This window comes from Aedes aegypti, chromosome 1 (assembly GCF_002204515.2).
Source record: "Aedes aegypti strain LVP_AGWG chromosome 1, AaegL5.0 Primary Assembly, whole genome shotgun sequence".
Taxonomy (NCBI): Eukaryota; Metazoa; Arthropoda; class Insecta; order Diptera; family Culicidae; genus Aedes; species Aedes aegypti.
This window is the reverse complement of record NC_035107.1, coordinates 27,799,259-27,822,607: the sequence shown is the minus strand read 5'-3', so window position 1 is coordinate 27,822,607 and position 23,349 is coordinate 27,799,259. Positions and strand designations below refer to the sequence as shown.

The following is a 23,349-nucleotide window of genomic DNA, read 5'->3' as shown; positions in this document are numbered from 1 at the left end:
AGCAATATTAGATTAGAAGGCGGAATGCTTTGTTTCTACCCTCTGGATATGGCGTCAATAGCTATGTGTACAACACAAGGATGATTTATGAACTTAGTCAATTTTACGACTAAGCTAGAGTCCAATAACTTCTTCTCCTTCTTCTTGGTCCTGGGACAAAGCCTGATTTTCAGATTAGTGTTTTTAAGAGCACTTCCACAATTATTAAGGGGATTGTAAAACGAAGCCCTAATTTTGAATTTTCAAGTGCACAAGATTGGAGAATCTGACATTAAACCGCGTTGAAAATCAATCAAATTACTTGCTTGCTGGTGGTGACTAATGGGATAAATTTTAAACGCGGAGCGCTGTTTGATTCTCAAGTCTTGTGTTCTTGAAAATTTCATGTGTGGCTTCGTTCTATAATCACCTTAACTGAGAGCTTTCTTTGTCAAAGTTGCCATTTTTTATGCATTTGTATATCGTGTGGCAGGTACGATGATACTGTATGGGTGTCAGGGGTGTCAAGGAAATTTTCATTACGAAAAGATCCTGGACCGACCGGAAATCGAGCCCAGACACCTTCATAATCGCTTTCCTTTGTAGCCACGCAGCAAAGGAAGGCCCCTAGAGTCCAAAACTGATGTTTAAAAATGCATTAAAATGATGTTGGACCATGTCGTACAGACTTTAAGTAGGCATAGCCTGACACGGTTAATCTTAGTTACCTTTGAATGTTTCTCTTACTTAACAGAGGAGTTATAAGGAAATGTCTACTGGTGTTGACTTCAAGAGAGCAGGACTTCTAAGCAACATATATCGATGTGTGATATCACACAACGCATAAAATCCAGCTTGTTTTTCTTGTGCTCCATCTGTCAACCGTCTTCTCCACAGACACTCACTCAAGCAACCCACATTCAGCTTCACCCACACAGCTAGCTAATATTATCATTGGGGGAGATGGATCATGGATGCTGTGAGATGCGAGCTTTCCTCTCCACAGCATCCATCCTAGTAGGCTAGCTGTATCTCAGTGTGCTCATCTCAGCTTTTCCTTTTGGATGGAATTGACCATTACTACTCTCTCCAACCTCCGATCTAATGGAGAGAATTTGACGGCGATTGCGCAGTGCCAACCTCTTCACTTTCATTCAACTTTAGGGGTTGGTTTGCGAATAGTTCAGGTGGCGATCAGAAATAGAAAACTTAGTAGAATTCTGATCATGTTTTATGAATTTAGACCATTTTATCAATGCGGCATGGAATTGATATTTGAACAAAATTGTTCCGATGGAAGTAGTTCCATCGATTGGTTGAGTCTATGAAAGCTAGATCTTGGTATTTCTCAGAAGAAAAAAAGAATGAAGCCGAATAGATACTAAATCTTTAGCTGATTTGCGTGGGCGTACAACGTATATTTGTAATGTGGCAAGCAAGGCTTCGGGACGTGGTGTCTCCGGTTGCGTGTGACCTTAGCGGAATCGATAAAATGTGAGCTGTGCGGTGGTAGGTGACGAGTCATGCTCTCGTTGAGATGGATTTGCAAGGATGACTAGATGAATGAAACTATTTGCGGAGATGTTTACATGGCGTGCTACATTTTTGTATTCCTTTGGTTGTATTATTTTAAACAATTCAATCAATTTTTATATCTAGGATATCTGTAATAGGCAATATACTATTTTGGTAAAACAAAATTAAGTTTTTATACATATTTTGTTAACATCATATTGCATTGATTTTCCGTAGCAGTTCAGAATGTTTACAGGAGAGATAAATTCACCTGCTTATATGAGAAAAAACGCTTTGAATTTGCTTAACCTAAATAAACCTTAATATATTACGTATTTATCGTGGCAATAGAAGATTTCAACGTTTTGTTTTGCCTAAAATTATTAATAGTTTTGTTTGAGCTTTGATACAATGTTTCAACTTTGTATATTCTATGTAACTCATTAATAGTATACCAAGGAAAGAACTTTAGAATTATTTTCAAAATTTTATTTTGAATCATCTGCAGAGCTGGTATTACAATAGCATTGAAAGAGGAAAACAAATTATTACTAACTAATTTCGAAAAAGCTCAAAAACTTGCTATGCAGTTTGAAAGTGCGCACAATTTTAATTTAGGACTTACTAGTCCAATTGAAAATCAAGTTACTCAGGACATCGAAAATAGTCTCAAGCAAGAGAACGTTTTCGAAAATGCCTGGGAGACTGATTTGGAAGAAGTGAGAACTATTATTAAAAAAATCAAAAATATGTAAGCTCCTGGTAATAATGGAATTTTCTACATCCTCATCAAGAAACTTCCAGAAAGTAGCTTATCATTTTAGTTGATATATTTAACAAATGTTTTCAATTAGCATATTTTCCTGACAAATGAAAAAATGCTAAGGTTGTAAAAATTTTAAAACCAGACAAAAATCCTGCAGAAGCTTCTAGCTATCGTCCAATCAGTTTGCTTTCCTCCATCAGTAAACTTTTTGAAAAGGTTATTTTGAACAGAATGATTTTTGCCAATGAACAGTTCGGATTCCGCCGTGGACATTCGACTACTCATCAACGTCTACGTGTAACAAATTTGATCCGTTCCAACAAATCTGAAGGCTATTCTACTGGTCTTGCTCTTCTAGACATAGAAAAAGCATTCGACAGTGTTTGGCATGAAGGTTTGATCGTAAAATTAAAGAAACTTTAATTTTCCAACATACATTGTTAGAATAATTCAAAGTTATCTGTCTAATCGTACACTTCAGGTTAATTATCAGAACTCCAGATCTGAAAGACTTCCTTTAAGAGCTGGTGTTCCTCAAGGCAGCATTTTGGGACCAATATTATACAATATTTTCACATCTGACTTACCTGAGTTACCTCAGGGATGTCAAAAATCTTTGTTTGCGGATGACACAGGCCTCTCCGCCAAAGGACGAAGCATGCGTGTCATCTGTAGTCGATTGCAAAAAAGTTTGGATATTTTTTCTTCATACTTGCAGAAATGGAAGATTTCTCCTAATGCTCCCAAAACTCAACTAATAATATTCCCACATAAACCAAAAGCTCTTTATTTGAAACCTTCAAGTAGACATGTTGCCACGATGAGAGGGGTTCTAATAAATTGGTCAGATGAAGTTAAGTATCTAGGGCTCATGCTAGATAAGAATTTAACTTTCAAAAATCACATTGAGGGCATTCAAGCCAAATGTAATAAATATGTAAAATGTCTCTATCCCCTTATTAATAGAAAACCAAAACTTTGTCTTAAGAACAAGCTTTTGATATTCAAACAAATTTTCAGGCCAGTCATGTTGTATGCTGTACCCAGGGTTGGGAAAAATCTTGAAATTCACTCTACATTAGCCAAGCAAAACCAATCAATTTGCTGTAGGCAAAAGCCTTGAAAATAGCAAAACACCCGTTGCTAAGGGCAACCCAGAATTACTGTAGAAAAATGTTCTATTTCCCGCTGCATTTCCCGCATTTGGAGCCTTCAATGACATTCATGATTTAGAAAATTCGTGCACCCAACATAGGCTACTTGATGAGATTCACGTTTTTGAACTACTGTACTGGAGAGCCACGTGATTTTCGCGAAAATTCAAGCCTACTACTATTACCATTCCCAGCACTGGCTGTACCAATATGGACTAGCTGTTGTAATACCAGGAAGAAAGCTCTGCAGAGAATTCAAAATAAAATTTTGAAAATGATTCTGAGGCTTCCTCTCTGGTATAGTACCAATGAGTTACATAGAATATCCAATGTTGAAACATTGGAACAAATGTCAAATAAAATAATTAATAATTTCAAGTAAAAATCGTTACAATCTTCTATTGTCACGATTAATGCGTTATATGTTTAGGTTAAGTTAGATTAAGTATATTCAAAGCGTTTTTTTTTCTTATAAGCAGGTGAAATCAACTCACCTGTAAAAAATCTGAACTGCTACGGCAAATGAAATGTAATATGTTGTTAACAAAATGTTAGTAAAATCTTAAATTTGTTTTACCAAATTAGGATAGTAGTGTTGTCTAATAACACAGAACACCTAGGTATAAGAAATGAATGTAATGTTTGGAATGATACTAATAAAGAAATAGAAAAAAAAGAGTTTCAGGCAAAACGCGACAGTTTCCATTCTTTGCGATTTGGACGGAAACCTTGATTTCCCTAATGGAGTTCAAGATCTCCTGCCAAAAATCACTCAAATTCGGAACAACTGACCATGATATGCAGCACTCTTTGTTTCCTCACTTGAATCGAAGAACCTGGGCTAGTGGCAAATCGTCCACTGGAAGCATAATCGTGTCGTTGTCTTAAGTATTTAGGCAGTGATAAAATCGAGAAACTTCTGTTGAAGTTTCTACCTAATGGAAACTACTGTAGTGGAAGACGAATTGCCTCCGCACCATAATTCGTCAATCATCATCTAAACAAAAACTGGACTGCAGTTTCAGTAACGACATCATCGCCCCAACTGTGTCGATGGCAGAACGTCATCGTCCGCCGGTTGCCATGGTAACCCCTTTCATCTGGGTTGATTGATTGAGTGCATTGGTCAAATCTAAATTTAGATTCCTCCCCCCATCGCTGGAAACGAATCAAACAATGCAGATTCGTTTGCATATTTTATTTCACCAAATATGGGGGTTGCCAGCCACGACTTGAATACACGACAATATGCATCTCTGCGTAAAAATAACAAAGAGTTATTTTGGGAGCTTGATTTACATTTGCAATCGAAATCCAATTTTAATTGGCACCCATCCGTCGGGCCAACTTTGCCATTCACAACTCGAGGATTCGAGCTCACCAATCCAGAGCCCATGTGACAAGTAGGCCAAGTTCGGCTCTGGGAAGCACGTGACAGTCCACTTGAGATGATTCAATGATGACGACGATGATGATGATGCTGTGGTCGACGATCGAGGTTCCGTAAATAGCATCCAATCAGTGCATTATCTCGTTACTCGTTGCAACGCGTTGTTGTATTTCCCTGTGTCTGACTGTCGGTGATAAGCATGGTCGTAGTCAGGAAAGACACCACCCTCAAGAAAAAAAATCGCTTTCCAAAAATCTTGTGTTTGCTTCACGAGAGGAATTCTGAGACAATTGAGAGTATCTTTCACTTATTGCTCTCTGTATCAATCATGATCCTCAACACATTATGAGAGTCTGTTTATCGTCTACTGCTACAGCTCTGATGATATCGGGGGGATAACAGTGCATGATAAATCCCATCTAAATAAGCTCTAAATCTGGGGGCACTATTGCTATAATATGTTCGGGGATTGCTTATCATGCCAGTAAAGTAAAACACCTACCCCCAATGGTAAATGAGAAAAAAACATGAGTTTTATCATCGCTCTCTCTTTGGGGCTCTCCTTCGTTGCTGCTGTTTATCAGTCTGGTTACAACTTGCGAAACATTGCTGATCATGGGCCGATACAGATGCGATGATTTTCTTCGCTTGCCTTGATCATGCTTTGAAATTAATTGAGAACTGGAATTGCTCTCTTTTTTTCAAGGGTTGTCTTTATTACTCATATAAATACCATTATTGCGTCATGATAGATTAGATGGAAAACTTTCAAAATTTAACTAACAATAAGGTTTATGAAAAAGATATGATCAGAAATTTTTCGAAGATTTTGCAGACAACCCTCCATAACTTGATATTGAAGGGACCATCGAGTTAGGAAGGTATTGTTGAGGTCTGACATCAATCTTGATATACCTTATTAACGTATTCTTCAGATCGATATCCGAAAAACAATTTATTCAATTCAATTATCATATTTACAATACATGGAGTAATAGCGATAGATAAAACTATATACAGTCATCTCTCCCTTACTCGATATTGAAGGGACCATCGAGCAAGGGGGTATCGAGTTACAGAACACAAAAGCAGTGCAACTGCGTTCCAAGGGACCATCGAGTCAGTCATGAAAACCAACTTTTACTATAGTTCTCCAACTCGTTATCGAGGTACAGAATATCGAATAAGGGAGATTTAACTGTATACAAATTATCACAAACTCCAAACCTATCCACGCTCTTTCGTTTACGCATGTCATGTGTGGACAATAGACGATCGACAAAGCGAAACTATTGTCCAGCCGGTTGGCATACAATCTATTGTCCATAGTGGTCCATTATCAGCATCTAGATTAGACCGGTGCAGAAATTGATATTTCAACAGGTATCGAGTTATAGAATACAAAATCAGTGCAACTGCGATCCAAGAGACCATCAAATTAGCCATGAAAACCATCTATTACTAATATAGGGGAAGGGGTGGTAAAATGAACACCTTAAGGAAATCATCTGGTTTCTGATAGAAAAACGAGGAATTTGTATAGTTCTTTCGCACACTATCAAAAATAGGGATGTAATGTATAGTAGCGACATGGATTCAAACTAAAATAGATAAATTTTCACATATTTTCATCGCTATCAAAAAGCGATGCAAATGTTCATTTTACCTGCACTATGTGGGTAAAATGAACAGCTGTGTGTGGTTAAATGAACACCATGCAAAAAACGTAAGCAAAACAAATATTTTTGAAAATTTTTATTGCCCCACCGAAAATACATCCATTAAAGATGGTAACCCATTCAAAAAAAAATCTAAAGGTATCAGATTTGACATCATATCATAACGATATTCACCTCACTGAAAAACCTCAAGTCTTCCGAGCTACAGTCGCCTCTCCACATCTCGATATCGAAGGGACCATCGAGATAGGGAGAGATCGAGACCTAGAACAATTTTTTAATGAATACTAGATTGAAAATCACTCCGTTACTAGGAAAATCAAAAACAAACATATGTCATTTCGTCTTCGCAAATTGTTTTGAATTCCTTAAATCTAGTCTAGTCACCTTTGATAATGGGCATATCGACATACGGAGAGAAAATCGGGAACAATAATCACATCGAGATAGAGAGATATCGAGATAAGGAGGATATCGAGATATGGAGAGTGAGAATGTATGCAGATTGAAGGGACCGGAAAAATCATCGACATAGGGAGAGATATCGAGATGTAGAACATCGAGATATGGAGAGTCGACTGTAATAGTTACGTCAGTTCTAATTTTCAAAGGTGATTTTCTAAAATCTTAGTTTTCGTTGATATTTTCACTTCAATTGACCTACGTATCAACTCTAACACTTAGATTTATGCTCTAAATCGTCCGTGTGTGATAAAGAATCATCGAAATTAGTTTTTTCTCGGTAAAAGTCACGGTGTTCATTTTACCACCCCTGTTCATTTTACCACCACTTCCCCTATATATGGAACAACGAGTATGGGAGGGTCGCATGTATCAACTGTTCATTATGGATTTTGCGAGGAATCTTACAAAAATCTGTTATACACATTTTTTTCTGCTAACAATATTGCTAATCCAAAATTTTCTTATAGAATTCCTCAAGGAATCCTTCAAGAGAAAGCTCTCCATATTCCTCCAGAAATTCCTCCTGGGATATCATTTTATATTACTCCAAATTAGGGTTTCCCAAAATTTCACTATGTTGTAAAACTTCATGGCCTGACCGCCAAATGGTAAGTGAGGATGTCATAAAAAAATTCTGAAATTTCTGAAGAGATGCTTATAGAACTTTTGATATGAATCTCTGGAGGAGTTTCGGTGATCTGAGAAATTTTTGTTTGATTTTGAAGTGATGTTGGTGTTAATGCTGAAAAAACCGCAGAAAGTGTGCCCCGAAGAACATCTGGCGGAAATTCCAAATAAGTTTTCGAAGGTTTTCTCAAAAAGAACTTTCAAATATGGAAGTTTAACCAAAAGAGATACTTGGAAGCTTCTCTCCAAAAGCATGGAAGCTTCTCTCCAGAAGCTTGGAAGCTTCTCTTCAGAAGCTTGGATGCTTCTCTCCAGAAGTTTGGAAGCTTCTGAGGAGAAGCTTGGAGACATCTATCCAGAAGCTTGGAAGCTTCTCTCCAGAAACATGGAAGCTTCTCTGGAGAAGCTTGGAGACATCTCTCTAGAAGCTTGGAAGCTTATCTCCAGAACCTTAGAAGCTTCTCTCCAGAAGCTTGGAAGCTTCCCTCTGTGGTGTATCAAATGTGCGTTATAAAAATATGTTTTGATTGATGGAAATTACTGACTTAGTCAGTAAAATTGTAAAGCGTTTTTACTGGCTTTCCAGTTTCCCATGCTCCGATTTGCTTTTCCGGATACTGTTTTTTTTCAGAAATCAATACAAATCAACACCCAATCGACATGAACATGGACATCGACATGCATTTTTCGTACGAATAAACATCTACGGTATGCTCATATCTCAGTGGAAGTAATCGAAATTTAGTGAGAAACTCAACCATTTTAAGCAACCAAAAAGGCTCAGGACTGCTTACGTTGGTAAATTCGGATGGTTTCCATACAAGAGGTGAAGTCATCTGCATCATTGAGTTTGCCTCTTGTATGCAAACCATCCAAATAATGATTTTGTCACACATTTTTCGATTACTTCCACTGAGATATGAGCATACCGTAGATGTTTATTCGTACGAAAAATGCATGTCGATGTCCATGTTCATGTCGATTGGGTGTTAATTTGTATTGATTTCTGAAAAAAACAGTATCCGGAAAAGCAAATCGGAGCATGGGAAACTGGAAAGCCAGTAAAAACGCTTCACAATTTTACTGACTAAGTCAGTAATTTCCATCAATCAAAACATATTTTGATTTACTGGGTTTTTTCGGTAATCGTAAAAATTACCGAAAAAACCGTAGTTCCAAAACCCAGTAAAATTTTACTGGGGTCGGTAATCTGAATTGGCTGTGAAGTTTCCCAGAGCGACAGGTCTCTGTGGTCCGTTTTCGAAGCGTTAGGGTGCTGTCATAGTAAACGCGTCTTGCGATGCGTGCGCGTGTGCGAGCCCGCAAAGCAGAATATCAACAACAGGAAATCCTTTGATTGCATCGCGTTCGCGGACGCACACGCGTTACTATGGCCACACCGTTAGGCTTCCACATTGTACTAGGTGGAGCGAGGTATCCGGATAAATGAATGAATGGTATGAATACCTATCTAAAAGAATCAAAGAGATAGATGAATTGCAATGAAATTTGATTTAAATCAGAATGCAAATCACGCTTTAGACTAAATTTGGATGGATTGAACTAGTTTTTATTTGTACAGAATTAAGATATCAATTATATTGAATTATGATCGTGTTTCATTGGATAATGGATTGAATTTGGACGGAAGTTGTATGCATCTAACTGTTAGTAGATCGGAATTGGATTCGCTTTGATTTGGCTACACGGAGTGACGTTTTGTTCCGTTTATTTTGTAACAACAAAGCCAACAAAACAAAATATCTAAATTGCGATATAAGAAATGTGATATTATTTTGATAAAATATGGATTGAAATGGAATCTGAATAAGATTTGGAAGAAAGATAAGCTTTGTTGTAGAAAGGTTTGAAATCAATTTATATTTTGATTAAATTCAGACTTGCATTTGATAAGAATTGATTCGAATCAAATTTGGATCGGATTTTGATTGGGTTTGGATTGGATTTGATCTAGACTTTTGGTTAGACTGAATTGAATGCAGATTGTATCTAAATTGGGATTTGGATCAGATTTGAGTTGGATTGCATTCAAAATGTATTTGAATTGAACGTGTATTGGATTGGATTTTGGTTGAATTTGAATCGGAATTGAATTGGATTTCGATAGGATGTGGATTAGATGTGAATTGGATTTTTAATGAAGTTATTTTGGATTTGAAATGCATTTAATTTTGATACACCACACCCTCCAGAAGGTGGGAGGCTTCCTTCCAATAGCTTAAAAGCTTCCTTAGCTTAGCTTAGCTTAGACTGACTACACATATCAATGGTTGCTATTCCGTGATTGACCGAAGTCAGTGAAAATGCACAAAGAATCAACTAGAAGTTCGGCTGGGATTGGCCATAATCTTCTTCAGTGTGCATAATTCAGTGCCTCTATTTATACAAGGTCAATAACGGCGCCGGCCACGTCCTTGCAGTCAGGTGGGATTGAGGGAAGGAATGCTAGTGTGTAACCTTTGCTATTTGGAGACCGTGTTTGCCTCTGCATCTCCACAAAGGTTACTGGGAGGGATGTTTGTTAATGGGGAGGATCGTTGGATTTGATAAGTGATTAGACCATGATAAATAGTTATTTGTCAAATATAAATATGCTTTTATGAAAATATAATATTTTCATTTGATATTAACAATTTCTATGTAGAGGAAAATTATGCCGACACTTGAGGTGACGAACCATTCAAAGTTTGTTGAACAAATACCTAAATGTAACATTCCTACAGCTGTCAGGACGAAAGCATGTGTTATTATATTTTACTTATTTGAAAAGAAACAAAAACTCGATTGTCTGGAACATCATAGAACACTCTTATTCTTATGCCGACACTTACAGTGGCGGACCATCCAAAGTTTGTTGAATAAAGTGAACCTTTCGCAAGTCTACACTTGTAGTGTCGAACCATTCAAAGTTTTTTTTTAATTACAAAAATAAAGATAAAAAATATGAGTGTTTTTAAAACAAAAAAATGTTAAACATAAATACTTCATGAATCATGTCGACACTCACAGTGACGAACCATTCATAGTTTGTTGAAAAATCTTATTTACGTCCTACCGTTGTATCGGTTAAATGTGCATTCATACATATTTTATAGATTAGAAATAGTAGCATGAAACGAGCTCACCAATTGATCCATCATCCTTGACTGAGCAGCAACAATCCACTTTCAGCTTAACTCGTTTGCTCGGCTATATAAAAGCACTCAGAGAAAATAGGCGCACGACAGGGGAAAAAAATTCTCCGGCAACGAAAATACGCGCGAATCCGTCAGCAAAGTCAATCGGACGACGCAAAACCGAACCGTCCTGCTTGGGCTTCACAAAGCACTCGGGAGTATCGAGAGAACAAATCAGCACAAAAACTAATCTGGACGGCGGTCTACGCCACAATTGGATTTTTGCGTTTTTCTTCGGACACGGCGGGAGAAATTTCTTGGTCGATGATGGTCTTCGGCCAGCAATCCGGAGCCAGAGACAACCAAGTTGGGCCTTGCCACCAGCGGAAACAACCTAGGATTTCCGTTGGGTTGAGACCGCGGGAAATGTCATCAGCAGGATTATCGGAGGCAGTTATATACCTCCAGTGGTCGACACACGTAGTGTTCTGGATCTTAGACACCCAATTAGCGACGAATGTCTTCCAGTGGGTTGGTGATGAGCGCAGCCACTGTAGCACGGTACTGGAGTCTAACCAGAAATAGACGATGGAGTTGATTTTCATCGATGCTTCAACCTTCTTGAAGAGTTGCGTTGCCAGATGCGCGGCGCAGAGTTCTAGTCTGGCGATGGAATGGTGTGTAGACAGTGGGGCTACCTTTGACTTTGACGTCAACAAGCGAACTTGAATTCCATCCACCGAAACTGTGCGGACAAAGCAACAGGCTCCGTACGAAACGGATGACGCGTCGGCTAAGAAATGAAGCTGAATACTGTCACCGCCGGGAGAGAGCACCAAACGAGGAACTCGAACTTCAGCGAGCATGGGTAATGTAGTATGAAATTGCTTCCATTCGTGTTGAAGTTTCTCTGGCAATGGCGAATCCCACCTGGCAAGCCGACTGGACCTAGCAAGCCCACAGTGTCGAAAATCTGAGCGATGTATGACATCACTTTTCGCTTGGTAAGAATGGCAGCAGGAAGAGGTATATCTACCTTAAATCTGAGATTGTCGGCCTTCGGTTCCCATAGAAGACCGAGCGTGGAGATTGTCTGCTCGTCCTGTAAGTCGTGAAGAGGCTGGATGGCCAGATCTTCCGGCGGTACATCCTGCAATACTTCCAGAACGTTGGACGCCCACTTTTTGAGGGTAAACCCGGCGAAGCCGAGCATAGCGGTGACTTGCTGTCGGAGAGTTACAACAGAGTCGACGTCCGGTGCGCCGGACAGTAGATCGTCGACGTAGAAATCTTCTACAATTGGGTCGACAGCAGCAGGATACAATTCTGCTTGATCATTGTCAATTTGCTGGAGGGTTTTCGTGGCTAAGTACGGCGCACTCGCTGTACCGTATGTGACGGTCTGCAGCTCGTACGTAGTGATGGGATCGGACGGACTGCTGCGATGACAAATACGGATGAATGGAAGATCATCGGGATGGTGCAACACTTGCCTGTACATCTTTTCGACGTCTGCTACAACAGCGACGATTTGCGTCCGGAACCTCAGGTAGATGGAATAGAGGTCTTGCTGGACGACAGGTCCAACGAGAAGCGTGTCGTTCAACGAATAGCCGGACGAGGTCTAGCATGGCGCGTCAAAGACTACCCGGACCTTCGTGGTCGTGTTGGATTCTTTGAAAACGACGTGATGAGGAATGTAGCAGTGTGGAATACTATCCACAGGCTCTTGTACCTTCTTCATGTGCCCGAGTTGGAGGTACTCTTCCGATCGGCTATTGATCTGGATTCACCCAAAACCTTTTCAGGGTCGTCAGTCCGCGGCAGGCGTACGACGTATCATCCAGTTGCATCTCGTGTCATTGTTGCAGCGTACAGCTCTTCACAACGGCTTTCTTCGGTGGATCGAACTGGACCCAATGGAATGGTTTCCATGTCCCAGAATTTGCGTAGAGCGGATTCCAGTCGATTGTCGGCAGTAGAAAGGTAGCAGAACTGTGGAATGCAGGTAGCCGAGCGAGAAGCGGGACCAGATACCGCCCAACCAAATGGAGTTTCAACTACCCACGGAAAACCTTTGCCCAGAGAAATCTTCCGTCCTGTATGTAATTCCCAGTATGTTTCACTACCGATAACAAGATCAACACATCCGGGAACACTGAACTGGGGTTCTGCTAACTTGACGTTGGGAAATTTCCACGCCGAAATGTCTATCGGCGTTGTTGGCAGCTCCGACGATGGCTGCTTTAGTATCAAGAATTGCAATTTCATCGAGATCGTTCGATCTCCCGACTCGATGGTTGTAGTAATGGCACTCCTATTCTTCTGTGTAGATGATCTGGTGCCTGCGACGGACACATCCACTGTACACCGACGGCTGTAGAGACTCTTTGCCAATGGTTTCGAAATGAAATTCGACATTGATGCCGAATCGAGGAGAGCTCGGGCCTTGTGCGTTGTACCGTGGTCATCGACGATGTTGAGAACAACCGTTTCCAGAAGAGTCATGGTGCAGGTGGTTTGGACTGCCATGCTGACCTGACGGGAACCAGAAGCTTCCACGTTTTGAGACGTGGATGGCAGCGGTTATTGAACCAATGGAGCTGCTGTAACAGCGGGCTTTGATGACACGGATAATTCAGCTGGATTTGCTTGGATGGCTGGTGTAGCGGATACCTTTACTGGAGCGGGATCGTGCAGAAGCGAATGATGCTTCTCGCGGCACGTACGACATGCATATTTGGAACCACACTTCTTGGATTGATGACCGAAACTAAGGCAGTTCCAACACAGTCGTTTTTGGGAAACCAATTCTCCTCGTTGGCTAACGGTTTTTCCGAGAAACACAGGACAAGTCCGGAGCGAATGGCTGTCCGAACAGGAAAGCGGACACAAATAGCTTGGAGGCGAAGCAGTTGTTGCGTTGGCTGACACTTTTTGCTTGAAACTCTTCTGTGGATAGCCGGCCTGGCTGGATGATGACTCTCTGGCCCCACTGAATTGAGAATCCGTACTTTCTGATACAGAAATTCGACCAGTTCATCGTACGTAAACCCTTTGCCTTGCAGTAACGTTGCTCGAACACCACAAGTTCATCGATGTGTACATCCAGCGCTTCCGGGTCGTCGTATCTCTCCACTGTAGACTGACAATCCGTGAAATCTGCGTTCAGCTTGTCCAAAGAATCAATCCGCGCACACAATTGAAAACTGTCGCGATCATGATCGTAATCACGGATAAACCGCTCCAGCGCATCCAGCATTTTGAACAAGCATTTGCGTTGATGCATGCTCAGTGCCAGCTGCTTTTCCTTTTTGACAGGCATCGCGAACGAAACGAACGGAAACGGTAGTTTTAACCGAACGAAAAATCCTTCCCGTCGCGAAACTAACCGTTTCTACGCGAAACCGAACCGGCGAGGGTGATACACAATCGATCGAATATGCTCCTTTCCGTCGCGGTGTAAAAACCCTTCGCGACGTTTGAAATCGACGGAAGTGGATCGTTTAATAATCGAATCGATCAATCCTTCCCGTCGCGAACGAACCCACATCTACGCGGTATCGCAAATCGAGGGCGCGAACGGATTTCCACTCGATTCTCGGCCGTCTGAACCACCAAGCCACAATAGCAAATGAAAAAAGCTACCCACTTTCTTACGTACTACTCACGGCTACTGCTACTGCAATAAAGTTTGGAACGGACTCACCGGGAGCAATCCTAGGGATCGGATGCTTTCTAAAGGCTGGATGGATATGCGCCAAATGGATCCAATGGTACCGATGCGATGGCGCCGAGTCGCGTCCCCAAGCCACGCTAGCAAACGTTGAAGATGGCGATGATGGCGAAACAGGTTGAATCACTTTCCACACAATGGCCACAGACGTTCACAAAGGTCAGGGCAATGTCCGATCTTCTTCACTACAATGGAGTAACACTCGCCTTAGTGCACTCTCAAGCACAAAATTGTTCTTCGCACAACACTCACGCGAAACGTTTGCCGACGGCAGAAAATGCTACGAAAGTTTTCTCCTTCCAATAGCTTAAAAGCTTCCCTGCATAAACTTGGAAGATTCCTTTCAGAAGCTCAGAAGCTTCCCTCCAGAAGCTTGGATGCTTCTCTCTAGAGGCGTGGAAGCTTCTCTCCAGAAGCTTGGAAGCTTCTCTCCAGAAGCTTGGAAGCTTTCTCCAGAAGCTTGAAAGCTTCTCCCGAGAAGCTTGCAAGCTTCTCTTCAGAAGCTTGGATGCTTCTCTCGAGAAGCTTGGAAGCTTCTGAGGAGAAGCTTGGAGACATCTATCCAGAAGCTTGGAAGCTTCTCTCCAGAAACATGGAAGCTTCTCTCGAGAAGCTTGGAAGCTTTTCTCCAGAAGCTTGGAGACATATCTCCAGAAGCTTGGAAGCTTATCTTCAGAAGCTTGGAAGCTTCCTTCCAAAAGCTTAGAAGCTTCCCTCCAGAACCTTGGAAGCTTCTCTCCAGAAGCTTGGGAGCTTCCCTCCAGAAGCTGGGAGGCTTCCCTCCAATAGCTTAAAAGCTTCCCTGCATAAACTTAGAAGATTTCTTTTTGATATTATATATTGGCTTTTCTCGGTGACAACAGACAAAAACAGCATATTTTGCGTTACGCGTTTCGGTTTACTTCACTTCAGCCCTCATCAGACGCCTAAAATTTCATTTATTAAACAGTTACAATTTACAAAGAACATTTCAATTTTCACATAAACACTTACAACATGCTGAACGCAACCTTACAGCTTGGTCTGTCACAACTATACTACTGGTTTTCCCAAAACCCCAATTAACGAGCGCACCTTGCTCATCACCCAGTTTCATTTTCGTCAATGTTTCCTCTCTCAGTCGTCCGTGTATGTGGCTCTCCACGCAATCTCGCCAATAGACCATTGTACGTGAAGTTGATATTACCGCACTCACGTTGCAGGTTTACGGTCTCTCTTTCTCCCTGCTTTTTGATATGGAAGACCTCTGCTATCATCCTGGTCTCTGGGTTCTCGATGCGTTCCAAAACAGTCGTTTTTTCGAAATCAAAGACATGGCCTTCTTCGATCGTGTGCACTGCTAATCCCGATTTTGGATTCCTCTTTTTGCTGTCATTCTTGTGTTCTGGAATCCTCACTTCCAGCATGCGTTTCGTCTGTCTAATGTAGACTTTCCCATCGGCCGCACCACATGGTATGGAGTACACCACATTCTTCTGCTTCTCTGGTGCTATGGGATCCTTAGTTTTACTGAAAACAGTGTTTTTGATCTTGTTTTGTGGACGGGAAGCAAGGATCACGTTATTTCTCCGCAAGATTTTCCCAAGCTTTTCTCTCAGGCACGGTATGTACGGCGTAGACACATATTTGTGGGGTTGATCTAACGTACTATCTACTTCCATTGTGTTATAGTGTCTGTGTGCGCGTTTTTTCCTAACTCTGTTTATAAACCACGGTGGATAGTTATTTTTCCGCAGGATTTTCGTTGCTTGGTTAAACGCTTCTTCACGTTTTCCCCACACGTTAGCTTAATCGCACGATCAATTAGTGCGATCGCAGTATTTTGTTTGTGTTGGAATGGGCATTTAGACGTGAAATCCAGATATCTTCCATCTAACTGTTTGGGAAACCAGGATGTTGTTATCTGGTTATTTCCACGTTCCAACATCATATCCAGAAATTTCATCTTCCCACCCACTTCAATTTCTATCGTAAACTGTATTCGATCGTGGAAGCTGTTAAACGTATCCACGATCGTTTGGATGTGTTCACGCTTCGCAATACACATGCAGTCATCTACATACCGTTTATAGACTTTCATCTGAATTTCTTTCTCCTCCAGGTGTTTTATGCCGTATACCGTCCCTTGGTACACAAAGAAGGTTGATTCGAGTGTTACCTTGACAGCTTCAATGAAGCTTTCCTTGTCTATGTTCGTGTGTTGTTCCACTTCACTCCATCTTTCTTCCAGGCATCTTATCGCGTAATCCACTGGTACATTTGTATACAGAGATACAACGTCCAGCGAGAACAGAATTTCTCCTTCTTCCGTATGAACTCCTGTTATTTCGTTGGCAAAATCGAAACTGTTACGTAGGTATATGAAAATCCGTTTTTCCGACCACATTCCCGATTATGTTCGACAGGTATTTAACTATGTTATATGTTGCTGATCCTATCGTGGAAACTTTTGGTCTAAGCGGTCGATTTTCCTTGTGTATCTTCGGTAGTCCATAGATCCTTGGTGGGTTACAGCTTGATTCTTTTAGCTTCCGTTGGGACATCGATGTATCCTCTCCTTTTCCAATCGTCGAGGAAGCTGTTGATTTTCCTGAGAATTCTGTTGGTTGGATTTGTGGATAGCTTCATGTACGAATTTTCGTCATCCAGTAGATTCTTCATCTTTCTATTGTATTCTTCCGCATCCAAAATCACCGTCTTACTTCCTTTGTCCGCTTTCGTGATAACCAAGTTTGGGTTCTCCTTCAGATACTTTCTGTATTTGTTGATGTCCTTTTGGATCCAATCCACTGGGGGGTGATGGGGTTGTAGATGGGGCTATAACACAATGGAAGTAGATAGTACGTTAGATCAACCCCACAAATATGTGTCTACGCCGTACATACCATGCCTGAGTGAAAAGCTTGGGAAAATCTTGCGGAGAAATAACGTGATCCTTGCTTCCCGTCCGCAAAACAAGATCAAAAACACTGTTTTCAGTAAAACTAAGGATCCCATAGCACCAGAGAAGCAGAAGAATGTGGTGTACTCCATACCATGTGGTGCGGCCGATCGGAAAGTCTACATTAGACAGACGAAACGCATGCTGGAAGAGAGGATTCCAGAACACAAGAATGACAGCAAAAAGAGGAATCCAAAATCGGGATTAGCAGTGCACACGATCGAAGAAGGCCATGTCTTTGATTTCGAAAAAACGACTGTTTTGGAACGCATCGAGAACCCAGAGACCAGGATGATAGCAGAGGTCTTCCATATCAAAAAGCAGGGAGAAAGAGAGACCGTAAACCTGCAACGTGAGTGCGGTAATATCAACTTCACGTACAATGGTCTATTGACGAGATTGCGTGGAGAGCCACATACACGGACGACTGAGAGAGGAAACATTGACGAAAATGAAACTGGGTGATGAGCAAGGTGCGCTCGTTAATTGGGGTTTTGGGAAAACCAGTAGTATAGTTGTGACAGACCAAGCTGTAAGGTTGCGTTCAGCATGTTGTAAGTGTTTATGTGAAAATTGAAATGTTCTTTGTAAATTGTAACTGTTTAATAAATGAAATTTTAGGCGTCTGATGAGGGCTGAAGTGAAGTAAGCCGAAACGCGTAACGCAAAATATGCTGTTTTTGTCTGTTGTCACCGAGAAAAGCCAATATATAATATCAAATAGAAGTTCACGGTGATCAATTCAACCAATTAGAAGATTCCTTTCAGAAGCTCAGAAGCTTCTCTCCAGAAGCTTGGAAGTTTCTCTCCAAAAACATGGAAGCTTCTCTCCAGAAGCTTGGAAGCTTCCCTCCAAAAGCTGGGAGGCTTCCTTCCAAGAACTTGAAAGCTTCCCTACATAAACTTGGAAGACTCCTTTCAGAAGCTCAGAAGCTTCCCTCCAGAAGGTGGGAAGCTTCTTTACAGAAGCCTGGATGCTTTTTTCCCAGAAGCTTCTCTGCTGAAGCTTGTAAGCTTCTCTTCAGCAGCTCGAAAGCTTCTGTCCAGAAACTTGAAACCTTCTCTCCAGAAGCTTGGAAGCTTTCTTTCAAAGGCTTGGAAGTTTCTCGACAAAAGCTTCAAGCTTCTCGTCAGAAGCTTGGAAGCTTCCCTCCAGAAGCTTGAAAGCTTCGCTTCAGATGCTTGAAAGCTTCGCTACAGAAGCTTGAAAAGTTCCCTACAGAAGCTAGGAAGCTTCCTTCCAGATGGTTGGAAGCATCGCTCAAAAAGCTTTTAAGCTTCCCTCCAGAAACTTAGAAGCTTAGAAGATTTCTTTTCCTTCCTAATGGAAATCCCAGCTACACCCATGGTGATGAGAGTGACGATGATGCATCTCTCTCCAGAACACTTCCCACTGTCCGACCCAGCTGGGAATATTCCGGCTGAAGTGCGCGGTCGTTTGTTGTTGTGTGAAATTAGATGATTGCGATTCCCAGCAAACCCATTTCAGTTGGTTACTTTCCGGAATGGTTTTCGCTCGCAAAGTGCTGCTTACATAAAATGGATTTCAATCTGGAAGTGGTGGTGGGCGCTCGCCCGAATGTAGTCCTAGAAGACGCGTCCAGTGGGTGGAACAATATCTCGCTTGATGTTTAACTTCCAATTATTCAATTTTAGCTCATCAGTTCGGGAACTGGATCGTTGGGATTTTGAGAAAGTGAGACTAATTGACGACTCATTTAAGAGATTTGCTACCGTTTTGTGTCATATTACAGACACTTAAGACCTCACTAAAGTATTAGTCAGCATAGAGCATATGAAATAAATTATTTTCTATAACTCCACAGCGGTATCAAACTATGGAAACCCTTAACTTTCAAATTGTGGATAAAGAGTGCGATTCCACGACATGATTATTTTAAAATAAATCGAAAAGTGTGGCCTTTTCATGATTCTTACTGCGGACACTTTCTCACTTTAACCTCATATTTCGGACAATTTGATTCGAATTCCGGACAGATCATGGATAGTTAGAAAATTCAAATAACTAATTAAACTCACAATCTTAAGCTATAAATGAGATTTATAATTTTTTATATATATCTATCAGAAAATATTTATAGTAGGAACTTTTGACCGACAAATTTTGAAATATTACGTTTGTATTTTTTCCGTTCAAAGCTAAGGATTTTTTTTATCAAAACGGTACCTTTTTCTTACAACTATGTAGCATTGCTTTTACTGTGGTGGACTCTAGTTTGCTTCCATTCATTTCTTTTAATTGAAGAATATATCACAAAGAGATTGTTTTTACCTACTCTTTTTTGCATAACATCATTACTAGCCACTACTGAAACCTAACCTATTTCTTTATTCTTTTTCTCCCTCCCCCCACAGTGGTCTGCGACGAAGACACGACCCCGCACCCACTGGACGACTACCGACGCTATTCGCAGCCGATCTCCTACCCCGGCGCGAACCAATTCGTCGGAATGCACAAACAGTACACGGCCGGCAAGGTGAAGTCCACCGAAAGCCGCCAAAAGCCCAAACCGATCATCAAACAGAAACAGAACTCACGACCGCAGCTGCCGGCGGGCAAACTTGTACTAGCTCCCCGGCAGCACTACCCGCCACCCTTCTCCATCGGACAGGAAGTTCCGGACGTCCGGAGCCACCGGAAAGTGCCGATCTACGTGCCGCCCGGATACGGAACCATCTACCATGGAATCCATCGGGCCGCGGGAGGCGAGCGAACCGATATAGACCTTCGACATCTGGGCCACAATGGAGGCCTGGAGTTCCCCGGGGATCGGATCTTCGTTCCGGATGGGGACCTCCTGGGTGAAGGCGGAGCAGGTAATGGTGACAATTCCCCCGGAGTGGATAACTGCGACATCAAGTGTGAACCGCGGGAGTTCAAGTGCGAAAAGAGTTGCGCCTGCATCCACATGGATCTGCACTGCAACGGACAGGCGGACTGTATCCTCTCGGAGGACGAGCAGGATTGTGAAGCGATGCAGCAGGAGCTGTTCAAGCAGCTGAAGGAGAGTTGCGAGGCGAGCGGAACGCACGTCATCTGCGCCACGACGCATACCTGCATTTCGAAGGCCTGGCTGTGCGACGGGGACGATGATTGTGGGGATTTCACAGATGAGACGCACTGTAAGGACAGCCGGCACGATTGCAGCCCGGGGAAGTTCATGTGCCAGAACGAGCTGTGCGTGCCGATGGAGTGGGTGTGCGACGGCGACGACGATTGCAACGATCAGTCGGACGAGCGGAACTGCACCAGACAGTGAGTATTGAGCTTCGCAAAAATGGAAACTAATTTCAACTCTCTCTTACTCGATGTTCTACAACTTGATATTTCCTGAATCAGCTAAGCTTTGATCCCTTTGTGTTCTTTATGTTGATACCTCCTGTTGGCACGTTAACCGTAGCCAACTCCGGTCGGGTCGGGGTGGACTGTATTTCGGATGAAAGAATTTGACACCACTGGTTTACTAATCACTAGGGGCTTCTGGGGTAATATGCACTGCCGGGGCAAAACGCACCTTGTCAATTTCTCTGAAATAAACGAGTTTTGGAAGAAAAGCACTATGCGGATTGATTAAACGTTGCAAATGGTTGACGCCCAGAGAATTTGATACATTTTGAAAAACTTAACAGGGAGGTAGAACAATAAATTCGAAAAGATGATATAACCAGTGCTGGGAATGGTAATAGTAGTAGGCTTCAATTTTCGCGAAAATCACGTGGCTCTCCCAGTACAGTAGTTTAAAAACGTGAATCTCATCAAGTAGCCTATGTTGGGTGCACGAATTTTCTAAATCATGAGTGTCATTGAAGGCTCTAAATGCGGGAAATGCAGCGGGAAATAGAACATTTTTCTACAGTAATTCTGGGTTGCCCTTAGCAACGGGTGTTTTGCTATTTTCAAGGCTTTTTGCGTACAGTAACGATGGGCGTGAGTTTCACTGGCTTCGCTGACTGTGATTGGCTTTGCTTGACTACTGTAGAGTGAATTTCAAGATTTTTCCCAACCCTGGATATAACTCTCCCGATCATTTCACTTGTTGTTTTGAAAGCGATGAATTGAGAATACCTACAACCTTTCACCATAAAACAGATGATTAGAGACTGGGTAAGTTGTTGATGACATGATTTGGCGAAATTTATTTATTTGGTTCAATATCTTCAACACTTATGGTTGCACAGATTGTGACTTAATCTAGATTTCTTATCCTTATCCTACTGGCAAAAACATTTTTAGAGATATTCAGGTCAAATTTATCGGAAACAACATTAAATAATCTGCAACTATCGTCAAAAGGGTCAAAAAAAAGCATATTGAGTGCGTCTAGTAGGAATCCACAAAATAGAACGATTACGAAGACTGCGCACAGGAGCATAAAAACAAATATTACTCAACAAATAATTACAGTCAATACGATTCATAATCATGTCAAACACGAATAATCTGCGCAATTTTTTCCTGCGGTTTGCTAGCGTTTCTAGGTCAATTAGTTGACAACGGTCTTCATAGGCCGGTAATTCGATGGGATTGGACCACGGTAGACGACGTAACGCGTATCTAAGAAACGATTTCTGGACGCTCTCTATACGATGGCACTGTTCGTTATGATACGGTGCCCAGACTTGGACAGCATATTCCAAAGTGCTACGCACTAAGGAGCAAAAAAGAGTTTTTTAAAGCATACACGTCGTTGAAGGCAGCTGTGTTGCGCCGGATGAAACCCAATAGTGCATACGATTTGGCTGTGACGATAGAGATATGCTCGTTAAACTTAACTTTGGAGTCAATAACGACGCCAAGATCCCGAATTTTGTCAACACGTTCCAATTGTTCACCGTCGAGTCTGTACGGGAAGACGAATGGAGAGCGCTGACGACTGTAGGATATCACCTTGCATTTCGAGATGTTCACTCCTTCCGCACCAGTCCAAAATCATGTTCAGATCTTCCTGAAGAGCACAGCAGTCCAACGGTGACAAAACGGTACGGTAGATTTTTAAGTCATCCGCGAACATCAAACAATCACAGCGAAGAAGACTACAAATGTCGTTGACGAAAATTATGAAAATTAACGGGCCAAGGTTGCTGCCTTGTGGAACTCCGGAGAGAACGGAGAAGGTATCGGAATATGCGTCGCTAATTTTTACGTAACTCTTACGATTAGTTAAGTACGATGACGTCCAGTTGATGATCCAGTCGGGCAAGCCAATGTGCCGCATTTTCTCCACAGCTAACGTGTGAGACACTTTATCGAAAGCTTTGGAGAAATCAATATAAACTGCGTCAACCTGCTGCCTCTTTTCGATCCTCTTTGTTAATTTGTTCGCAAATGTCATGAGCAATTTAGTATTGAGATCGGACGATAATTCTCGACATCGTGTATACTGCCACTTTTGTGAATGGGCGTAATAGATGCAATCTTCCACGCTTCAGGAAAGATGCCGTCCAATAACGACTTGTTGAAAATAATCGATACTGGTAACGAGAGCGAAGACGCACACTTTTTGAAGAAAACAGGAGGAAGGCGATCCGGTCCAGCACCTTTCGACGGGTCAACATCTGACAGCGCTGTTTGGACATCGTTTGTTGATACTTCCAGGCGAGGTAGATGTACGGAACTGTTAGAAGCAGTTTGAACGGCGTTGAACTGTTGGTTGCTATAAACGGTTGAAAAAAAAGTCGGCAAAGAGATTTGCGGTATCTCGGAAACTGGACGCTTTACAGCTGCGGTAAACCATGTCCGACGGAACTCCCTGACCGTGCTTCCTGCTTTTAACGAAAGACCAGAACGAAAAGGGGTCGTGCTTGAAGTCGGATTCCAGGCGTCTGACAGGCGTCGTACAGGTTTTCCATTCTCTGGAGAGACTGCTTATTATCTGCTGATCGGTGCTTGAAGTACTTTTTACGGAGTTTTCGAAGCCTGTTTCGCATTGTTCTCAACT

The 23,349-nt window shown here is 41.8% G+C and overlaps 1 protein-coding gene and 1 long non-coding RNA gene across 4 annotated transcripts in view; both read left to right on the top strand.

Moving 5' to 3' along the window:
- LOC5573728 (low-density lipoprotein receptor-related protein 4) overlaps positions 1–23,349 on the top strand; it is a 107,939-nt gene that overhangs the window by 29,198 nt on the left and 55,392 nt on the right. For all 3 annotated transcript variants that reach the window (XM_001660985.2, XM_021839241.1, XM_021839242.1), the window contains exon 3: positions 19,766–20,666. In XM_001660985.2, the coding sequence (XP_001661035.2) occupies positions 19,766–20,666 (901 nt within the window). The remainder of the gene's footprint in view (positions 1–19,765; positions 20,667–23,349) is intronic.
- On the top strand, positions 17,798–18,110 carry LOC110674817. Its single transcript, XR_002499225.1, has 2 exons — positions 17,798–17,943; positions 18,011–18,110. It is a non-coding gene; the product is annotated as an uncharacterized LOC110674817 (long non-coding RNA).